The sequence below is a fragment of the Hirundo rustica genome, chromosome Z, assembly GCF_015227805.2.
Source record: "Hirundo rustica isolate bHirRus1 chromosome Z, bHirRus1.pri.v3, whole genome shotgun sequence".
Lineage (NCBI taxonomy): Eukaryota > Metazoa > Chordata > Aves > Passeriformes > Hirundinidae > Hirundo > Hirundo rustica.
This window is the reverse complement of record NC_053488.1, coordinates 71273430-71295602: the sequence shown is the minus strand read 5'-3', so window position 1 is coordinate 71295602 and position 22173 is coordinate 71273430. Positions and strand designations below refer to the sequence as shown.

The 22173-nt window shown below is 55.2% G+C and overlaps 2 protein-coding genes across 2 annotated transcripts; both read right to left on the bottom strand.

The window, feature by feature from the left end:
- Positions 1-1337: 1337 nt before the first annotated feature.
- On the bottom strand, positions 1338-11639 carry LOC120765828 (serine/threonine-protein kinase PAK 3-like). Its single transcript, XM_040091021.1, has 15 exons — positions 11633-11639; positions 11071-11164; positions 10810-10907; positions 9861-9898; positions 9390-9512; positions 8763-8885; positions 8348-8528; positions 7389-7452; positions 6320-6368; positions 5065-5177; positions 4398-4515; positions 3649-3748; positions 3016-3212; positions 1809-1946; positions 1338-1427 (listed from the first exon to the last, which is right to left on the bottom strand). Exons 1-15 carry the CDS (start codon positions 11637-11639, stop codon positions 1338-1340), a joined length of 1533 nt encoding a protein of 510 aa, XP_039946955.1.
- A 1450-nt stretch (positions 11640-13089) lies between these two features.
- LOC120765827 (serine/threonine-protein kinase PAK 3-like) lies at positions 13090-22054 on the bottom strand. The gene is made up of 13 exons (XM_040091020.1): positions 21961-22054; positions 21619-21656; positions 21148-21270; positions 20521-20643; positions 20105-20285; positions 19146-19209; positions 18077-18125; positions 16817-16929; positions 16150-16267; positions 15401-15500; positions 14768-14964; positions 13561-13698; positions 13090-13179 (listed from the first exon to the last, which is right to left on the bottom strand). The coding sequence occupies exons 1-13, from the start codon at positions 22052-22054 to the stop codon at positions 13090-13092; spliced, it is 1428 nt and encodes a 475-aa protein (XP_039946954.1).
- Between the last annotated feature and the right edge of the window lie 119 nt (positions 22055-22173).

The window sequence follows — 22173 nt, the reverse complement described above, 5'->3', positions numbered from 1 at the left end:
GTGGATCAGTACCCCCTCTCTTGCTTTGTTGCGCTCTTTTTCTTCACCCCATTTCGAAGTAACATTTCCCTGACATGTGATCCGGTGTCTTTGTTCAGCCTGATGACAATTTATAAAGGACATCACACACACCATGTCAAATTAGATGGAACACAAAAGACCAAGGAAAGAGGATGGGACTGCTAAGGCCTTGTATGAACTCTAGCATGAACTATGAATGACAGTGGTATTGGAAAATAGATCAAAATGTGCAGAATCAGCAGAGCTATATAGAAAACCTACTGAAGAATAACAGCTTTCAATATCCAGTGTGTTAACCAATATTAAAAAGCATGTAGGATTAAAAAGAGAATAAAATCTGGAAAACTCACAGGTGCAGAACAATTCAGTTGCACAGGGAATGCAGAAGTCACACACACAGGCAAAAAACCCCCAAAGAACTCATTCACCATTTCCCACAGGCAGGCAGGCAGGTGTTTTGCACTTCCACAACAGCAGGACCCCCTCACAGTGCCTCACAGTGACTTGGGAAGACCAACGCCATCACTGCAAACGTCCCCTCCTTCCTCCTCCTCCTTCTTGCACGCAGCTTGGAATACTGAGCAGGATGGCACAGGCTCTGGAATATGCCTCTGGCCACTTGGGGTCACCTGTGCTGGCTGTGTCTCCTCCCAGGTTCTCGTGCAGCGTGACCCCAGGGGAGCTCAGTCTGGGCACTTGCCTCAGTCACGCTGAGCGCCGAGCTGAGAGAGGCCACGCAGATCCCAAGTGCACGAGTTTTCCCTCCCTCATGTCGGCCTCAGTTCCCATGGCAGAAGCCGTGTTCCTGCTGGACGCTCACCTGCGCCTGAGCCGGCGGAGAAGCCCGCCTGCCTCCCCATCTGCCCAGGGCAACCCGGAGCAGCCCAGCCTTTCCCAAGAAGTGCCACACAACCACGGCCACCGCAGCCTTCCCAGCAGCGACACCACTGCTCTGCTCCGTTTTGCCTTGCTCTGCTCCTCTACTCACGGCTGCAAGCCTGGATCTCCACAAGAGGTTGCGGCCGGGAGGCAGTGAAGGAAGAAGACCTTTGCCCACTTCCAACCGTGCCACAAACCCCATCCATGGGTCTTGCCGTGCTTAAGAAACAGCTGACTGAGCACTCAGAAGCAACTTTGGAGCTTATTCGCAGGCTGAGAACAAGGGGAGGCTTCCGACACAGTGAAGGTCTTAGGGTATTTATTTTGACTATCAATCTAAAGTACAAACGACAAACTGTGCGTCGAAACTACTACGAACTACAACCTACAACCTACAACCTACAACCTACAAAAAACAACAATGGCCTCTCGCAGGGCTAGTATCTCCTGTCGGCCATAAACTGCTGCGCTGCCACGATCAGAGGCGTCAGGCTGGAGGTCGGCTTGGCTGAGGTTACAAACGGGTGCTGCCCAAAGAGAAAAAGAAGACATTTACTTCTACTTTCCTCGCTGGCTGAAACTTTAGCTTTCTCTGGCTACCAGCAAGATGCAGACATGAAGGCACCGCGTGCACCTCTGTCTCTTCCCTGCGTGAGGCAAAGATGGCTCACAATCCCACAAATCCGCTCATCCAGATGTCTTCAGCTTCAGGAGCTTTGGTCTAGGGGACCTTGAAAGGCCCCTTGCAACCCAGCCCAGGCCAGAATTCCCCTGGGTTTTCCTGGGAAAAGTCCCTAGACCGGAGATTCTTAGGAGCGGGGAAGCCCATCTGACGCCTTGAACTTGAGCAGACGAGGAGCCCCTGGCAGCGGGCAGCAGGCGCACCCTGCAGCCGCTTTGCCTTTTACCTGCAGAAGCTCCTGGGCAGACCAGCGCCTGTCCTCGTCTGTCTCCAGGCAGCAGCGCAGAAAGTCTCGCAACCAAGCGGACTGCTGCCTGGGGTTCTGCAGCTTCGGGGTGCCCCCGGAGCTTATCAGCTGTCGGACCTGGAGAAGAAGCAAATGCCACACTGTACCTGTCTCCTTCGCACCCCCAACCGCTCACACAGACCCACTGGACAAGCTCCGTTCCCCAGTGGCACTTTCCTCCCTGCCAGAGGGTGGGACATGCCTTTCCTACCCCAACCAAAAGAACCCAAACCCTGAGGCAGCCACAGCCAGCCCAATGTGCACAGGCTCTGGCTTTGACCCCTGATCTCGCTGGCTGATGGAACTAGGAGCAACTCCATCAGCAAAAGCACTCTGCTTCTCTGACGCCATCTCTGACTACACCGACACCATCTCCACAAGGTGATTTGGAGGAGGGACTGTAGAGGAATTTTGAGGCGAGCAAGGCCACAATCTTGTGCTAGGAGGTTTGGACAATCCTTGCTATCGGGGAGCAGCATGAGGCCTTGCTCTATTCCCGTGCTGTTCCCGCACTGCCTGAATTAGCACAAAAGTAGCAAATGTAACAACTTAGAGGTCCTTCTCCGGGACGCCTTCTGGCCGACGCTGGGAGACGAGTTAACCACCTGCTGTCCCTTCTCAGGGACGCTGAAGGCAGAAATGCTGATCGCAAGACAGAACAGAACTGACCATGCAGCCAAAAGACGTGGACCCCATGGACAGTCATTTAGAGTGTCTGAACACGAGTTTTTAAGCAATCAGCTATTGTTTAGCGGTACCTGCTTTAGCCTTGAACCGCTGAAATACAGGCTTTTTAGAACAATAAAGGGAGATCAAACCTAGTCACATTGATGTCCGTTTGATACCGGGCTGCTTTCTGGTGACAAGGGACTTTAGTCTAAGTCTACTCGTGACAAGGATTACTCCATAAACTGCAGCTTGGCATTGCTCACTGCTCCCTCAGGCAGAGCTTCCATCTAGCAAAAGGCATCACAAATGCTTTGTGTTGTTCATGATGGAATGGCAAGGCAATAATCTGGACAAGAAGCACGAGAGACTATGCTGCCTGGAACCTATCGCATTCAGGTGTTGACGAGCCTCCCGGGCAGAAGAACGGGGACAGATTTTGCCGGAGTGACACTAGTATCTGAGGGGAGTTGCAGCTCACCGTGCGGGAGGTTTTCATCAGGTAAGGAGGCGCTCCTTCCACCATCTCCATGCCCACGATGCCAAAGGACCAGATGTCCACTTTGGGGCCGTAGGGCTTGCTGGTGAAAATTTCTGGCGCCATCCAGTAAGTAGTCCCGACAGCTGATCTCCGTTTGCTCCGCTCAGCCGTGAGCTGAGCAGCGAGGCCAAAATCAGCTGAGGGGAAAAAACCACTGTGATCAAGCCAGCGTCAACTGGGAAAACAAACAGAAGGATTGCCCACTGTACCAAGGTCCAAGGCGGCAGTGTGGCATCCAGCTGCAAAAGGGGCCATGCTGGCATTCCTCAGGCCTACAGCCGAGGAACTACAGAACTGGCCGCTTGCCAAAAGCCCCCCCTTTCAGATCGTGGCTTTTAGTGCCCTGAAGCTTTAGACTGTAAGTTGCCTTGCTTGGCAAGGGACACGCACAACCCAAAGCCACTCCCGAGACCTGCCTCCCAGCCACACCTCCCGGCGCCTTGCGGATGTGCTCTGCGCTTGCAGCAGGGCAGCCTGCACTGCCACAGGCGCCACTCTTGGGGAACTGGCAGTCACCCAAAGGCAGCCCCACACCGCCGCCCCACACGGCTGAGCCTGGGCGGCGACACCCACCCAACTTGACAGATCCATCCAAGCCCAGGAGAATGTTGTGGCTTTTGATGTCTCGGTGGATCACTTGCTTGGAGTGGAGGAAATCCAGGCCTTGCAGACACTGAGAGAGGAAAAAGAAACACAAGCCTAAGAGCTCCGCGGGGGATTTCATGCCACAAGCGGGCAAGTGGCACGTCTGCAAAACTGGCTTGCTGGGGGATTGATGAGCCATGGCAGGACCCGCTGCTGGCAAGAGCTTGCTGCTCCAGCGTGAGGACAGCAGTGCCTTTCTAAGCCAGCGTGTATTCGCTTCTCAAAGAGAACGGGCAACTGTGCCTCTGGCCAGTGCCCTGCAAACACAGACCAAAGGAGCACTGCTGCAGTGGCTGTGCTCTCTCCAGGCAGACGACGCTGCGGATGCTTTTGCAAGCAGCGCTCTGGGGGCAAGGCTCTCCTTCGGGGCTGAGCTCCGTCAGAGTGGCCTGAGTATCTCTTTGTCTCCGTCACTGCTTTGAGATGCTGCCACCAGCACAAATGCTCTTACGGGGAAGGAATGCAGTACGCACAGGCTGCAGGCAAGGGTTTAGAGAGGCAAACACTAACAAACTCGCTAGAAGAAGGGCAGGCACACCTTGGATGCTCTTGCTACTGCCGGTCATACGAGCAAGGCAGAAAGGAAGCTCAAAAGATGAAATGACTCCTCTCCTTACTCCCCATTGGGAAGGACCATCCTGCCCAAGCCACGGCAAGCGCAAGCGCCATGCCTTTACCTCCCGAGAGACAGCTGCTATCTCTCCTTCTGCCATGCGAGTCTCGCGAATGACATCATGTAAAGAACCTCCGTCCATGTATTCCATCACTAGCCAGAGTTCTTCGTCCACCAGGTAGCTGAAAGCAGGAAAGAAGGGCCTGGAGGTGAATGCACGCGCTTACATGACCTGATGGGTTCTTGTTTCCGTGTGAGTCTCAGAGGAAGACAGGAGGAAGTGAACAGCCACTCACTAGGCTCTAGAGGGCTTGAACTTTGTGCAGCCTCAAAGACCGCTTGGTATCCTCACCAGCGCAAAACACTGGGAACAAGCCAGGGGAAAAACCATCTGCAGAGCTTTGTCAGCATTAAAGACCCATGGGAAAAAAATCAAACCCTAAACCCAAGAAAACAATGTGCAGACAGGGCAGGGACTTTGGGGCTGTTGCCTCAGTAAGATAGGGCCCAGTCAGGCCTTTAAGGAAGCGCTAGGTTTGCCAGCTAGGTATGCCAACTAGGTATGCCAGGAAAGATGCTAGGTATGCAGCCCCAATGCAATCTCCTGCCAAGAGGCTGTAAATGAGCCCAGAAACAGGAATTAACAGCTCCATCCTCTGCCGGCGACCAAAGGAGTGGTGGAATCTCTGGCTTGCAGGATGAGCATGACCCTTCCCAGCAGAGCCACTCACCTGTCTACGTAGTTCACCAGGTTGCCGTTCTTATGGTGGCGCATGACCTGGATTTCATTCACGCACAGTTCGTTGCTGCTCTCTTGCAGGAGACTGATTTTCTTTATGGCCACCTAAAACCACATGGAAAACCATGAACCATGAAAGAAGTCTGTGGCTCGAGACCACAAGGGGAACATGGAGACAGTGATTTGGGGACGGCAGAGCCGGGCTGGGACACACTGCCTTGCGACTGGACATCAGAGGAACGCCAAGCTGAGCTTGCAAGAGCCTCTTACACCGCTTGCTTGGGTGCCACTCCCAGGACACAGAGCCACAGATCCTCTGCCTCGTAAACCTTGGAGAAACACCGTCTAGACTCTCCACCTCAAAGCTCTAACCACGCTCGCTGTGCCCACAGTCTTCCCCCGGGGCCTTGTTTTATCATCCCCATTTTCATGCACGCACCTCTTGCAAGCAGGAAGCCATTTTGTGCCTGTGGAAATGGAGCAAAGCTGCTGGGAACCCTTTGGCAATTCTAGCGGCTTTGATGATGACTCCAGCAGCCGCCGGCATTCCCCACGGCACAACAACAAAGCAAAGCAAAGCAAAGCCATAGACATGAAGGATAGATGAAATGCCGTGATGATGAAACCATCATTAAGGACACCGCCTCAAAAGACAACCCTAGCACTACGTCGCTTCAGCAATTCTCATTTGGCTCCACTAAAACCCTTTCCTTCACACCATTGACACTTGCAATTACTGCCTGAGGGTAGAAAGAAAGAGGCCACACCTTGCTCCTCTAGCCATACACTCCAGGGGGCTCTGAGCAGGGCTAAGGCCCTTGAGAGACTCCTTGCAGCTGTCTCTCTCTCTCTCTCTCTCTAAGCCCACTTCCCAAGGGCAACACTGCAGGTGGCTAAGGAACTGCCGGCACGATTGCCACGTATTTGCTAACAGGCAGGAAGGAGAAGTCAGGAACCCTGAGCCGCAGCCCCAAAGAGCAGTGCCATGCTCTGAGGCACCAGCTTGGCACTAAGACCCAGCTAGCGTGTCCTCCTCTGAAAGATACCGCTTGGCCTCCTTGCATTCCTTGGGCCAGCTGAGAAGGGCAAAATCTGTCCCCACTGTATTAGGCAGGCCAGCACTGCTCTGCACTTCAGCTGCCTTTGCAGCAAAGCTCTACCGGCGACCCAAAGCTCAGCCACAGCTCACAGCGCAGGGGAGGGCACTGGAGGGCTGCAGAAGCTGCGCTACGTTGTTTCACACTTACCTCTTCTCCTGTGGCAGTCTCCACTGCCATGCACACGGTGCCGAAACCCCTAGAAACAAAAGAGCAGGGGAGAAGGGAGAAGTCCTTTAGTCCCGGCAAGTGCAAGACGCCGCCGTCCAAGGGGAAAAAGAGCGTCCGGGGGCAAACAGGCAACGGAACTCGACAGACACTGCTCTGGGTCCTTTGCGCCACAGCCAGAGCAGGCAAAGCCTTCCATTGCGCACACAAATGGGGAAGGGCTCCAAACAGAGGATCCTTAGACGGCTGCGTTCTGGCTGCAGAGCCTGCGGCAGCTGCTTCTCTTCGGTGCACCAGACACAGGAAAGACTCTGCTTCTCCGGTGCATTCTTGTACTTTTGGCTCCTCACAGAGGAACTGTTGCAAATCAATCCCATTTACAGTCAGCGCAGAGCTGGCTTTCCAAAGGGAAGGGCTTGCTGGGTTCTTTGCAGGAAAGGCCTAAAGGCCACAGCAACCGCGAGGGGTCTGCCATCAGGCAGGTGATGCCTTTTCCTCTAGAGAGCACTGGCACTGGGCATTCCCTAGAGGCTTTGGATTTTGCCACCTCAGCTACACAAGGGAGCCGCTTCCTTCATTTCTGCTTTTGGCTTCTGGACTAGGCGGTGGTCTTCCAGACCACTGCATCTCCTTTTCCGCAAAATACTGGAAAGAAATATTACTCAGAGCTATTCGCTGACAGCTCTCGGCTACTAACTTGGCCTTTGAGGCCATGAAGCCTTTCCTCCTTTCATTCCCACTGTATCTGTGTATTCGGCCTTCTTCTGCGACACGCAAAAATGGTTGCCCCTAAGAAAAGCGGCAAACGGGTGCAACGTGCTTGAGGGACGAGAGATGTGCCAGGTGCGGCTCTTTGCTGCAGAGAAGACACTGCCAGCATGCTGGTGTCTTTGCCGCGCCTTCGGAGCACAGCTCTAAGTGCTGACCAGTACTGAGAGACGGCAGCATCTCAAGACAGTTTCTGGACAGCTTTGGAGCTTGCCTGACGTCCCTCTGGGGAGATGTGACACCACCAAAATACACAGCCCCTTGGAAGCGTGGCTGCACTCACCCTTTGCCAATAGTCTCCAGTTCTGTGTATTTAGCCTCGGGATCTCCCTCGCTCACCAGCATCCCTGTAAGAATGCAAAGGGAAGATGCTCGTTTCAAAACAGAGATCCCACCCTGCAGCACATCGGAAAGGCAGCCCCACTCACTGGGCCCTTTCAAGTCAGTCGCTCGGGGAACAACACCACCACCGCACCACCACCACCACCACCAAAACAACAGCAGCAAGACAAGCGGCTCTGCACCACAGACGGCCGGCACAAAAGGAAAAGTCTAAACTAAAACCTGAGCGAGCGGAGAAAGAGTCAGAGGAGACAGGGATCAGAAAACCGTAACCAAGGGAAGTGACGGTTGTCTATAGACATTAAGGGCAGCAGGAAGAACAAAACCTTTCTGTTCTCGGCAATGAACACTCCGTGACATTCAACAAAAGCTTTAAGCCTTGCGAACAGCCGAGGCGCCTTGGGTTCTGGAATCAATTTTTATCAACAGCCGCCCTTTCCTGAACAGGAAGAACATTGCAGGACTTTGCCTAAAACAATGCCCTTCTGCCTTTCTGGAGCAGCAGCTCGGGTTCTAAGCTACTGGGGTGGGCCTTAGGAATGAGGTCCCTCAGCCTTTCGGACAGGCCAAGTCCGGAAGATGCCCTTGGCCGTGCCCCACAGGAGCTGGGCCCAGATGACTCCCTGAGGCCTACTCCTTCGCTAGGTCACGGCCTCCTGCTCAGCCAGAAACAATCTCTGGTTTGCCTTTTGCCCAGAGGGAAGCTGGGGCCGAGCTGCCCTCAGAGGCCGAGCTGCCCTCAGAGGAAGGAGCCACAGCCCCGTGCACCCTCAGCACCTCGAAGCACAACAACAGGTCCTGTGTGGAGGCCTGAGGAGCCGAGACGCCGCTGAGGAGGAACACGAGGTGCGACAGCTCACGCTGACACACGCACGCACAAGGCACTCGCAAAGGACCTACTCAGCGTGGCCAGGCACTCGTCCTCTGTCCGCTCTCGCAGCTGCTCTCTGCTGCCAGAGGAACTACTCGTGCTCCAGGTGCACGAGCTGCTCGTGCTTGAGTTTCCAGCTTGGGGGCTGCAGGCTTCTTCAGAGCCTGCAGCTGCAGCTCGTGCAGGTGCCAGGACAGAGGAGGTGGAGCTCTGGGACAAGAAAGGGATTTGGGTCACAGCTGTGCCTGGCGGAGATGCCCCTCCAATCCCATTGCAAAGGCAAGCCCCTAGGAAGATGCTGTCGGCCACATGCAGGCCCACATCTTCACCTCTCGGCTTTTGCTGCCCGCTCCTCCAACTCAAGGCGCAAAATCCAACGGCTGCTTTTACATGATGGAAAAACCGGCAGCACCAGAGACGCTGCTAACCAAAGCCGGCACTTACTGATGTCGGCCGCTCAGGCTCTGGGCTGACAGCAGGAGCAGATTCATTGGCACCTTCCTCCTCTTCAGCCTCTTCCTCACCTACAGAGGCAGCTGGAGCAGGCGCTGGCACTGCCCTTCTGCTCTGTGGACAGACAGCAGCATGAGGGACAGCAAAGGACCCGTGGTTCAGAACATTACCTATATGCAGCTACAGGCCCCGTTGCATCTCAGCTGCTCCTTTGGCTGCTGACGGCTGCTCTGGGCAGAGGGCCAGGTCTCTCGGGGGGACAGGGTCTCCTCCACAGCCTGCAAGGCTGTGAAGTGCACCTTTGCACTGCTCTCTTCACTGGGCACGGGGAGCCTGCACTGCCGCTGGGCACAAAGGGCTTCACTTGGACCCCGGGGGCACCCAAAGACTTCCTAATGCTACCCCTTGTCTCTTGCCAAGACAAATTCGCGGCCCCTGTCAGAAGAGTGGCCAACTGAGGCCTAAACTTCCAGGTTCCACTCTGCTTTTCCAGGCCTCACTGGCTGGCAGAAGCACTCTGGAAGAGCGTTTTCAGCCAGGCACGGGAGGTGCTGTCTGATTGGGAACTTGCAGCTCTGCTTTGCTCCAGCCATAGGGCTCGCCAGAGCGGCCGCTTACTGATGCTGGATGCTGGGGCCCGGCCGTGGCAGCAGGTGCAGCTTGGTGGGCAACTTCCTCCCCTTTGGCCTCTTCTTCAGGAAGACACGCAGCCAGAGAAGGCCCTGAGGTTGCTTTGGAGCTCTGCAGACAGACGGCAACGTGAGCAACGGGCAACCTTCTTTACATTCAGCTCTAGACCCAGATGCACTAAGGAGAAATCATCTGGAGAGAAATGGGATTCTACGCTCTTCAAACTCAAGTAACGTGGGCCTCGATTAGATGGGACTCAAATGGAACTTTGGGAGAAAACAGCCAGGCATCCTTCTCCTGCTGCCACCACTGCTGCTGCCGCCTGCTGCTGCCAGGAGCCCGGACTGCGCTTTCATTCATCCAAGCAGGCTGGCAGCGGGCTGCAGCAGGCCCAGCTCACAGCTTGCTCCACTACTGTCAAACTCTGCTAACGCGGTCAAAAGCTCCTCTCCCACTCACCCAAGGAGCGGATTCTCTCCAGGCACGGGCGATGTGACCTGCAGCACACAAGGGAAAAAGAACCGGATGCTGTAAGAAATCTGCCCGCGCTGGGCAAGCTCCCCGAGACGTCAACCCAAAGACAGAGCGTTCTGCTTTCCCTACTCCCCTCCAGCAGCAACCCCTTGTGCCACCCAGCTAGCAAGACAGCAGCACAGACTACTGCCTTGTGTCCACCTTACGTCCTCTTTGGCCGCTCCACCCACAGAAACTGGAGACCAAGAAAGTCCACGTGGTTCTGTGACAGTCATTGCTTTTGCCCCAGCCCAGCCAGCAGGAGCTACAGCTCCTCTCTTTCCCGACCTTCAGTTTTCTGCAGAGATTGCACGCAGCCATTGCCAGGAGCTTGCTGAAAACCTTTCCCCAGAAAAGCTTCACCCAAGTCCCCCTTAGGCATGGTGGCAGTTCTCTTGTGACACAGCACGGGACACACCTCCTGGCTTCGGGAGCATACAAGAACTCTTTTGCAACCTCTGTTTCAGAGGTCTTTTCCAAGCTGATTCTGTGATTTCATCACGGACCGGGTGGCTCTTTTAGCACACGCAAAGCCTCAAGTTCCCCACTCCCGTCCTGGGAGGAGAGAATGCAGACAAGAGGATGCTTCTCCTCAGTCCTGGAGAGCAGCGCACAATTTTTACAAGGACTCCTGCCAAGCTCTCCCAGTCTTCCCATCTTGGAAGCTGTCTTGCTTGAGCCAGCAAAGCGAGCAGATTCCAGACGCCCCTGCCACAGGCCATGCCGTGGTGGGAGCCCAACCCCTGCAGGCCACATTACAAATGCTGCCCACGCCCCGCTGCCTAGAGACACCCCTTTCTTAGCTGGAGCTGGTGACAGCAGCTGGACCCAACTAAAGGCCTCTTTGGGGCATTTTGGTTTCCATCGGCTGCACCGAACAAAAATGTCTACTTACGTGCCAGGTGGGTGAAAAAGTAGCCAGAGTAAGCCACGGAAAAAGCCGTGCAAACTGCAGCACACACTCCCTCCATGGCTTGAGCAGCGCTGCTCGATCTGCACCAGACAACACCTGTGGGAGAAAAAGCTCTCGCAGTCCTGTGCAGGGTGCAGCCTGCTGGCAGAGACCTCGCTGATCAGCAGCTTCTGCCTGCGGTGAGCACGCCAAAGAGCTGCTGTGCACACTGAGGCCTTCTGTGCCTTGGCACGGCAACTTTGCCTTGACAGCGCTGTGATGCGGCCGCTGACATCACAATAGCGGCCGCTGACATCAGAGTAGCGGCCGCTGACATCAGAGTAGCGGCCGCTCGAGGCTGCTTTGTGAATTCACGCGTAGAACCAGACTTTCTCTACAGCTAAGGCCAAAAAACCCTGCAAAGTTCTCCGCTGCTAAAAAGCAAGACAAAAAGCCCTCCTAGTCAGTAACCTATTTGCTCAAGGCATCTAAGAGTAGCTCCAAGAACACAGCAAGCCCCTAGTGCCCGCACTGAGAAGCTGAACACTGAGAAGGAACCAGGATGGGAGGAAAGCAAAAAAGAAAAGAGGACCTTTGGCCACTCGTTCTCTTGTGGAAAACTCCCAAGGCTTCTTCCAGCTAGGGCTCAAAGCCACAGCATCCAAGGAAATCACCCCTTCAGTGACAGCTGGGGGACAAAACCTCAGGAAGCACTTTTGTAGACCTTCCTCCTCACGTGCTCACCACAGAAGAAGGCGGGGCACGGGCCCACAAAGGATGGGACTGATGAAGACATGGAAAGCCAAGCAGCACATCCACTGCATACACGGCATCCTGCCGCTGCGCTGCGGTGCCATTTCCAAGCAGCCTTGCCCATCTGGGGTGCACCTCGGGGAGCTTCCCTGGCCTCATCCGTCAGCCAGAGGGAGCTGCCTGCACTGGGCATAAAGAAAGAAAGAAAAGAAAGTTGCAACACGCTCTGGGCCAAGCCACAAAGTGCTGGTAGGGAGGAAAGCAGTGGGCCCAAAGGGGCTGGTCCCAGCAAAACTGGAAGTTGTGAGGCACACACCAATTAGGTCAGGTGCTGGACAGGCTACAGGAAGGCAGCCTTAGGCAAAGAGAAAAAGCACCAGCATTCCAAAGCCTGGAAGCTTCATTCCTCTGCCTCTCCCTTTTAAACCACTTTATTCTCTAACTCTCAGAGGAGGTTTAACCCCAGCCTGTAATCAAGCACCACACACAGCCCTTCTCCCTCAATGCCCCACCAGTGGGATGCACTGGGGAGACAGCTGGACGGGTAAAAGCTGGAAAACTCACAGGTGCAGAACAATTCAGTTGCACAGGGAATGCAGAAGTCACACACACAGGCAAAAAACCCCCAAAGAACTCATTCACCATTTCCCACAGGCAGGCAGGCAGGTGTTTTGCACTTCCACACCAGCAGGACCCCCTCACAGTGCCTCACAGTGACTTGGGAAGACCAACGCCATCACTGCAAACGTCCCCTCCTTCCTCCTCCTCCTTCTTGCACGCAGCTTGGAATACTGAGCAGGATGGCACAGGCTCTGGAATATGCCTCTGGCCACTTGGGGTCACCTGTGCTGGCTGTGTCTCCTCCCAGGTTCTCGTGCAGCGTGACCCCAGGGGAGCTCAGTCTGGGCACTTGCCTCAGTCACGCTGAGCGCCGAGCTGAGAGAGGCCACGCAGATCCCAAGTGCACGAGTTTTCCCTCCCTCATGTCGGCCTCAGTTCCCATGGCAGAAGCCGTGTTCCTGCTGGACGCTCACCTGCGCCTGAGCCGGCGGAGAAGCCCGCCTGCCTCCCCATCTGCCCAGGGCAACCCGGAGCAGCCCAGCCTTTCCCAAGAAGTGCCACACAACCACGGCCACCGCAGCCTTCCCAGCAGCGACACCACTGCTCTGCTCCGTTTTGCCTTGCTCTGCTCCTCTACTCACGGCTGCAAGCCTGGATCTCCACAAGAGGTTGCGGCCGGGAGGCAGTGAAGGAAGAAGACCTTTGCCCACTTCCAACCGTGCCACAAACCCCAGCCATGGGTCTTGCCATGCTTAAGAAACAGCTGACTGAGCACTCAGAAGCAACTTTGGAGCTTATTCGCAGGCTGAGAACAAGGGGAGGCTTCCGACACAGTGAAGGTCTTAGGGTATTTATTTTGACTATCAATCTAAAGTACAAACGACAAACTGTGCGTCGAAACTACTACGAACTACAAACTACAACCTACAACCTACAACCTACAAAAAACAACAATGGCCTCTCGCAGGGCTAGTATCTCCTGTCGGCCATAAACTGCTGCGCTGCCACGATCAGAGGCGTCAGGCTGGAGGTCGGCTTGGCTGAGGTTACAAACGGGTGCTGCCCAAAGAGAAAAAGAAGACATTTACTTCTACTTTCCTCGCTGGCTGAAACTTTAGCTTTCTCTGGCTACCAGCAAGATGCAGACATGAAGGCACTGCGTGCACCTCTGTCTCTTCCCTGCGTGAGGCAAAGATGGCTCACAATCCCACAAATCCGCTCATCCAGATGTCTTCAGCTTCAGGAGCTTTGGTCTAGGGGACCTTGAAAGGCCCCTTGCAACCCAGCCCAGGCCAGAATTCCCCTGGGTTTTCCTGGGAAAAGTCCCTAGACCGGAGATTCTTAGGAGCGGGGAAGCCCATCTGACGCCTTGAACTTGAGCAGACGAGGAGCCCCTGGCAGCGGGCAGCAGGCGCACCCTGCAGCCGCTTTGCCTTTTACCTGCAGAAGCTCCTGGGCAGACCAGCGCCTGTCCTCGTCTGTCTCCAGGCAGCAGCGCAGAAAGTCTCGCAACCAAGCGGACTGCTGCCTGGGGTTCTGCAGCTTCGGGGTGCCCCCGGAGCTTATCAGCTGTCGGACCTGGAGAAGAAGCAAATGCCACACTGTACCTGTCTCCTTCGCACCCCCAACTGCTCACACAGACCCACTGGACAAGCTCCGTTCCCCAGTGGCACTTTCCTCCCTGCCAGAGGGTGGGACATGCCTTTCCTACCCCAACCAAAAGAACCCAAACCCTGAGGCAGCCACAGCCAGCCCAATGTGCACAGGCTCTGGCTTTGACCCCTGATCTCGCTGGCTGATGGAACTAGGAGCAACTCCATCAGCAAAAGCACTTTGCTTCTCTGACGCCATCTCTGACTACACCGACACCATCTCCACAAGGTGATTTGGAGGAGGGACTGTAGAGGAATTTTGAGGCGAGCAAGGCCACAATCTTGTGCTAGGAGGTTTGGACAATCCTTGCTATCGGGGAGCAGCATGAGGCCTTGCTCTATTCCCGTGCTGTTCCCGCACTGCCTGAATTAGCACAAAAGTAGCAAATGTAACAACTTAGAGGTCCTTCTCCGGGACGCCTTCTGGCCGACGCTGGGAGACGAGTTAACCACCTGCTGTCCCTTCTCAGGGACGCTGAAGGCAGAAATGCTGATCGCAAGACAGAACAGAACTGACCATGCAGCCAAAAGACGTGGACCCCATGGACAGTCATTTAGAGTGTCTGAACACGAGTTTTTAAGCAATCAGCTATTGTTTAGCGGTACCTGCTTTAGCCTTGAACCGCTGAAATACAGGCTTTTTAGAACAATAAAGGGAGATCAAACCTAGTCACATTGATGTCCGTTTGATACCGGGCTGCTTTCTGGTGACAAGGGACTTTAGTCTAAGTCTACTCGTGACAAGGATTACTCCATAAACTGCAGCTTGGCATTGCTCACTGCTCCCTCAGGCAGAGCTTCCATCTAGCAAAAGGCATCACAAATGCTTTGTGTTGTTCATGATGGAATGGCAAGGCAATAATCTGGACAAGAAGCACGAGAGACTATGCTGCCTGGAACCTATCGCATTCAGGTGTTGACGAGCCTCCCGGGCAGAAGAACGGGGACAGATTTTGCCGGAGTGACACTAGTATCTGAGGGGAGTTGCAGCTCACCGTGCGGGAGGTTTTCATCAGGTAAGGAGGCGCTCCTTCCACCATCTCCATGCCCACGATGCCAAAGGACCAGATGTCCACTTTGGGGCCGTAGGGCTTGCTGGTGAAAATTTCTGGCGCCATCCAGTAAGTAGTCCCGACAGCTGATCTCCGTTTGCTCCGCTCAGCCGTGAGCTGAGCAGCGAGGCCAAAATCAGCTGAGGGGAAAAAACCACTGTGATCAAGCCAGCGTCAACTGGGAAAACAAACAGAAGGATTGCCCACTGTACCAAGGTCCAAGGCGGCAGTGTGGCATCCAGCTGCACAAGGGGCCATGCTGGCATTCCTCAGGCCTACAGCCGAGGAACTACAGAACTGGCCGCTTGCCAAAAGCCCCCCCTTTCAGATCGTGGCTTTTAGTGCCCTGAAGCTTTAGACTGTAAGTTGCCTTGCTTGGCAAGGGACGCGCACAACCCAAAGCCACTCCCGAGACCTGCCTCCCAGCCACACCTCCCGGCGCCTTGCGGATGTGCTCTGCGCTTGCAGCAGGGCAGCCTGCACTGCCACAGGCGCCACTCTTGGGGAACTGGCAGTCACCCAAAGGCAGCCCCACACCGCCGCCCCACACGGCTGAGCCTGGGCGGCGACACCCACCCAACTTGACAGATCCGTCCAAGCCCAGGAGAATGTTGTGGCTTTTGATGTCTCGGTGGATCACTTGCTTGGAGTGGAGGAAATCCAGGCCTTGCAGACACTGAGAGAGGAAAAAGAAACACAAGCCTAAGAGCTCCGCGGGGGATTTCATGCCACAAGCGGGCAAGTGGCACGTCTGCAAAACTGGCTTGCTGGGGGATTGATGAGCCATGGCAGGACCCGCTGCTGGCAAGAGCTTGCTGCTCCAGCGTGAGGACAGCAGTGCCTTTCTAAGCCAGCGTGTATTCGCTTCTCAAAGAGAACGGGCAACTGTGCCTCTGGCCAGTGCCCTGCAAACACAGACCAAAGGAGCACTGCTGCAGTGGCTGTGCTCTCTCCAGGCAGACGACGCTGCGGATGCTTTTGCAAGCAGCGCTCTGGGGGCAAGGCTCTCCTTCGGGGCTGAGCTCCGTCAGAGTGGCCTGAGTATCTCTTTGTCTCCGTCACTGCTTTGAGATGCTGCCACCAGCACAAATGCTCTTACGGGGAAGGAATGCAGTACGCACAGGCTGCAGGCAAGGGTTTAGAGAGGCAAACACTAACAAACTCGCTAGAAGAAGGGCAGGCACACCTTGGATGCTCTTGCTACTGCCGGTCATACGAGCAAGGCAGAAAGGAAGCTCAAAAGATGAAATGACTCCTCTCCTTACTCCCCATTGGGAAGGACCATCCTGCCCAAGCCACGGCAAGCGCAAGCGCCATGCCTTTACCTCCCGAGAGACAGCTGCTATCTCTCCTTCTGCCATGCGAGTCTCGCGAATGACATCATGTAAAGAACCTCCGTCCATGTATTCCATCACTAGCCAGAGTTCTTCGTCCACCAGGTAGCTGAAAGCAGGAAAGAAGGGCCTGGAGGTGAATGCACGCGCTTACATGACCTGATGGGTTCTTGTTTCCGTGTGAGTCTCAGAGGAAGACAGGAGGAAGTGAACAGCCACTCACTAGGCTCTAGAGGGCTTGAACTTTGTGCAGCCTCAAAGACCGCTTGGTATCCTCACCAGCGCAAAACACTGGGAACAAGCCAGGGGAAAAACCATCTGCAGAGCTTTGTCAGCATTAAAGACCCATGGGAAAAAAATCAAACCCTAAACCCAAGAAAACAATGTGCAGACAGGGCAGGGACTTTGGGGCTGTTGCCTCAGTAAGATAGGGCCCAGTCAGGCCTTTAAGGAAGCGCTAGGTTTGCCAGCTAGGTATGCCAACTAGGTATGCCAGGAAAGATGCTAGGTGTGCAGCCCCAATGCAATCTCCTGCCAAGAGGCTGTAAATGAGCCCAGAAACAGGAATTAACAGCTCCATCCTCTGCCGGCGACCAAAGGAGTGGTGGAATCTCTGGCTTGCAGGATGAGCATGACCCTTCCCAGCAGAGCCACTCACCTGTCTACGTAGTTCACCAGGTTGTCGTTCTTATGGTGGCGCATGACCTGGATTTCATTCACGCACAGTTCGTTGCTGCTCTCTTGCAGGAGACTGATTTTCTTTATGGCCACCTAAAACCACATGGAAAACCATGAACCATGAAAGAAGTCTGTGGCTCGAGACCACAAGGGGAACATGGAGACAGTGATTTGGGGACGGCAGAGCCGGGCTGGGACACACTGCCTTGCGACTGGACATCAGAGGAACGCCAAGCTGAGCTTGCAAGAGCCTCTTACACCGCTTGCTTGGGTGCCACTCCCAGGACACAGAGCCACAGATCCTCTGCCTCGTAAACCTTGGAGAAACACCGTCTAGACTCTCCACCTCAAAGCTCTAACCACGCTCGCTGTGCCCACAGTCTTCCCCCGGGGCCTTGTTTTATCATCCCCATTTTCATGCACGCACCTCTTGCAAGCAGGAAGCCATTTTGTGCCTGTGGAAATGGAGCAAAGCTGCTGGGAACCCTTTGGCAATTCTAGCGGCTTTGATGATGACTCCAGCAGCCGCCGGCATTCCCCACGGCACAACAACAAAGCAAAGCAAAGCAAAGCAAAGCCATAGACATGAAGGATAGATGAAATGCCGTGATGATGAAACCATCATTAAGGACACCGCCTCAAAAGACAACCCTAGCACTACGTCGCTTCAGCAATTCTCATTTGGCTCCACTAAAACCCTTTCCTTCACACCATTGACACTTGCAATTACTGCCTGAGGGTAGAAAGAAAGAGGCCACACCTTGCTCCTCTAGCCATACACTCCAGGGGGCTCTGAGCAGGGCTAAGGCCCTTGAGAGACTCCTTGCAGCTGTCTCTCTCTCTCTCTCTCTCTAAGCCCACTTCCCAAGGGCAACACTGCAGGTGGCTAAGGAACTGCCGGCACGATTGCCACGTATTTGCTAACAGGCAGGAAGGAGAAGTCAGGAACCCTGAGCCGCAGCCCCAAAGAGCAGTGCCATGCTCTGAGGCACCAGCTTGGCACTAAGACCCAGCTAGCGTGTCCTCCTCTGAAAGATACCGCTTGGCCTCCTTGCATTCCTTGGGCCAGCTGAGAAGGGCAAAATCTGTCCCCACTGTATTAGGCAGGCCAGCACTGCTCTGCACTTCAGCTGCCTTTGCAGCAAAGCTCTACCGGCGACCCAAAGCTCAGCCACAGCTCACAGCGCAGGGGAGGGCACTGGAGGGCTGCAGAAGCTGCGCTACGTTGTTTCACACTTACCTCTTCTCCTGTGGCAGTCTCCACTGCCATGCACACGGTGCCGAAACCCCTAGAAACAAAAGAGCAGGGGAGAAGGGAGAAGTCCTTTAGTCCCGGCAAGTGCAAGACGCCGCCGTCCAAGGGGAAAAAGAGCGTCCGGGGGCAAACAGGCAACGGAACTCGACAGACACTGCTCTGGGTCCTTTGCGCCACAGCCAGAGCAGGCAAAGCCTTCCATTGCGCACACAAATGGGGAAGGGCTCCAAACAGAGGATCCTTAGACGGCTGCGTTCTGGCTGCAGAGCCTGCGGCAGCTGCTTCTCTTCGGTGCACCAGACACAGGAAAGACTCTGCTTCTCCGGTGCATTCTTGTACTTTTGGCTCCTCACAGAGGAACTGTTGCAAATCAATCCCATTTACAGTCAGCGCAGAGCTGGCTTTCCAAAGGGAAGGGCTTGCTGGGTTCTTTGCAGGAAAGGCCTAAAGGCCACAGCAACCGCGAGGGGTCTGCCATCAGGCAGGTGATGCCTTTTCCTCTAGAGAGCACTGGCACTGGGCATTCCCTAGAGGCTTTGGATTTTGCCACCTCAGCTACACAAGGGAGCCGCTTCCTTCATTTCTGCTTTTGGCTTCTGGACTAGGCGGTGGTCTTCCAGACCACTGCATCTCCTTTTCCGCAAAATACTGGAAAGAAATATTACTCAGAGCTATTCGCTGACAGCTCTCGGCTACTAACTTGGCCTTTGAGGCCATGAAGCCTTTCCTCCTTTCATTCCCACTGTATCTGTGTATTCGGCCTTCTTCTGCGACACGCAAAAATGGTTGCCCCTAAGAAAAGCGGCAAACGGGTGCAACGTGCTTGAGGGACGAGAGATGTGCCAGGTGCGGCTCTTTGCTGCAGAGAAGACACTGCCAGCATGCTGGTGTCTTTGCCGCGCCTTCGGAGCACAGCTCTAAGTGCTGACCAGTACTGAGAGACGGCAGCATCTCAAGACAGTTTCTGGACAGCTTTGGAGCTTGCCTGACGTCCCTCTGGGGAGATGTGACACCACCAAAATACACAGCCCCTTGGAAGCGTGGCTGCACTCACCCTTTGCCAATAGTCTCCAGTTCTGTGTATTTAGCCTCGGGATCTCCCTCGCTCACCAGCATCCCTGTAAGAATGCAAAGGGAAGATGCTCGTTTCAAAACAGAGATCCCACCCTGCAGCACATCGGAAAGGCAGCCCCACTCACTGGGCCCTTTCAAGTCAGTCGCTCGGGGAACAACACCACCACCGCACCACCACCACCACCACCAAAACAACAGCAGCAAGACAAGCGGCTCTGCACCACAGACGGCCGGCACAAAAGGAAAAGTCTAAACTAAAACCTGAGCGAGCGGAGAAAGAGTCAGAGGAGACAGGGATCAGAAAACCGTAACCAAGGGAAGTGACGGTTGTCTATAGACATTAAGGGCAGCAGGAAGAACAAAACCTTTCTGTTCTCGGCAATGAACACTCCGTGACATTCAACAAAAGCTTTAAGCCTTGCGAACAGCCGAGGCGCCTTGGGTTCTGGAATCAATTTTTATCAACAGCCGCCCTTTCCGGAACAGGAAGAACATTGCAGGACTTTGCCTAAAACAATGCCCTTCTGCCTTTCTGGAGCAGCAGCTCGGGTTCTAAGCTACTGGGGTGGGCCTTAGGAATGAGGTCCCTCAGCCTTTCGGACAGGCCAAGTCCGGAAGATGCCCTTGGCCGTGCCCCACAGGAGCTGGGCCCAGATGACTCCCTGAGGCCTACTCCTTCGCTAGGTCACGGCCTCCTGCTCAGCCAGAAACAATCTCTGGTTTGCCTTTTGCCCAGAGGGAAGCTGGGGCCGAGCTGCCCTCAGAGGCCGAGCTGCCCTCAGAGGAAGGAGCCACAGCCCCGTGCACCCTCAGCACCTCGAAGCACAACAACAGGTCCTGTGTGGAGGCCTGAGGAGCCGAGACGCCGCTGAGGAGGAACACGAGGTGCGACAGCTCACGCTGACACACGCACGCACAAGGCACTCGCAAAGGACCTACTCAGCGTGGCCAGGCACTCGTCCTCTGTCCGCTCTCGCAGCTGCTCTCTGCTGCCAGAGGAACTACTCGTGCTCCAGGTGCACGAGCTGCTCGTGCTTGAGTTTCCAGCTTGGGGGCTGCAGGCTTCTTCAGAGCCTGCAGCTGCAGCTCGTGCAGGTGCCAGGACAGAGGAGGTGGAGCTCTGGGACAAGAAAGGGATTTGGGTCACAGCTGTGCCTGGCGGAGATGCCCCTCCAATCCCATTGCAAAGGCAAGCCCCTAGGAAGATGCTGTCGGCCACATGCAGGCCCACATCTTCACCTCTCGGCTTTTGCTGCCCGCTCCTCCAACTCAAGGCGCAAAATCCAACGGCTGCTTTTACATGATGGAAAAAACTGGCAGCACCAGAGACGCTGCTAACCAAAGCCGGCACTTACTGATGTCGGCCGCTCAGGCTCTGGGCTGACAGCAGGAGCAGATTCATTGGCACCTTCCTCCTCTTCAGCCTCTTCCTCACCTACAGAGGCAGCTGGAGCAGGCGCTGGCACTGCCCTTCTGCTCTGTGGACAGACAGCAGCATGAGGGACAGCAAAGGACCCGTGGTTCAGAACATTACCTATATGCAGCTACAGGCCCCGTTGCATCTCAGCTGCTCCTTTGGCTGCTGACGGCTGCTCTGGGCAGAGGGCCAGGTCTCTCGGGGGGACAGGGTCTCCTCCACAGCCTGCAAGGCTGTGAAGTGCACCTTTGCACTGCTCTCTTCACTGGGCACGGGGAGCCTGCACTGCCGCTGGGCACAAAGGGCTTCACTTGGACCCCGGGGGCACCCAAAGACTTCCTAATGCTACCCCTTGTCTCTTGCCAAGACAAATTCGCGGCCCCTGTCAGAAGAGTGGCCAACTGAGGCCTAAACTTCCAGGTTCCACTCTGCTTTTCCAGGCCTCACTGGCTGGCAGAAGCACTCTGGAAGAGCGTTTTCAGCCAGGCACGGGAGGTGCTGTCTGATTGGGAACTTGCAGCTCTGCTTTGCTCCAGCCATAGGGCTCGCCAGAGCGGCCGCTTACTGATGCTGGATGCTGGGGCCCGGCCGTGGCAGCAGGTGCAGCTTGGTGGGCAACTTCCTCCCCTTTGGCCTCTTCTTCAGGAAGACACGCAGCCAGAGAAGGCCCTGAGGTTGCTTTGGAGCTCTGCAGACAGACGGCAACGTGAGCAACGGGCAACCTTCTTTACATTCAGCTCTAGACCCAGATGCACTAAGGAGAAATCATCTGGAGAGAAATGGGATTCTACGCTCTTCAAACTCAAGTAACGTGGGCCTCGATTAGATGGGACTCAAATGGAACTTTGGGAGAAAACAGCCAGGCATCCTTCTCCTGCTGCCACCACTGCTGCTGCCGCCTGCTGCTGCCAGGAGCCCGGACTGCGCTTTCATTCATCCAAGCAGGCTGGCAGCGGGCTGCAGCAGGCCCAGCTCACAGCTTGCTCCACTACTGTCAAACTCTGCTAACGCGGTCAAAAGCTCCTCTCCCACTCACCCAAGGAGCGGATTCTCTCCAGGCACGGGCGATGTGACCTGCAGCACACAAGGGAAAAAGAACCGGATGCTGTAAGAAATCTGCCCGCGCTGGGCAAGCTCCCCGAGACGTCAACCCAAAGACAGAGCGTTCTGCTTTCCCTACTCCCCTCCAGCAGCAACCCCTTGTGCCACCCAGCTAGCAAGACAGCAGCACAGACTACTGCCTTGTGTCCACCTTACGTCCTCTTTGGCCGCTCCACCCACAGAAACTGGAGACCAAGAAAGTCCACGTGGTTCTGTGACAGTCATTGCTTTTGCCCCAGCCCAGCCAGCAGGAGCTACAGCTCCTCTCTTTCCCGACCTTCAGTTTTCTGCAGAGATTGCACGCAGCCATTGCCAGGAGCTTGCTGAAAACCTTTCCCCAGAAAAGCTTCACCCAAGTCCCCCTTAGGCATGGTGGCAGTTCTCTTGTGACACAGCACGGGACACACCTCCTGGCTTCGGGAGCATACAAGAACTCTTTTGCAACCTCTGTTTCAGAGGTCTTTTCCAAGCTGATTCTGTGATTTCATCC

Bases quoted from the DNA above. Each gene is read 5' to 3' on its own strand.
- LOC120765828 (XM_040091021.1), bottom strand. The intron at 8,886-9,389 runs GTAAGCGGCCGC...GTCTGTCCACAG, and splicing joins GGCCCCAGCATCCAGCATCA to AGCAGAAGGGCAGTGCCAGC. The intron at 4,516-5,064 runs GTGAGTGGCTCT...TCCTGCTTTCAG, and splicing joins CTGGTGAACTACGTAGACAG to CTACCTGGTGGACGAAGAAC.
- LOC120765827 (XM_040091020.1), bottom strand. From the start codon at position 22,054: ATGCCTAAGGGGGACTTGGGTGAAGCTTTTCTGGGGAAAGGTTTTCAG. The intron at 20,644-21,147 runs GTAAGCGGCCGC...GTCTGTCCACAG, and splicing joins GGCCCCAGCATCCAGCATCA to AGCAGAAGGGCAGTGCCAGC. The intron at 20,286-20,520 runs GTAAGTGCCGGC...TTCTTGTCCCAG, and splicing joins AGCCTGAGCGGCCGACATCA to AGCTCCACCTCCTCTGTCCT.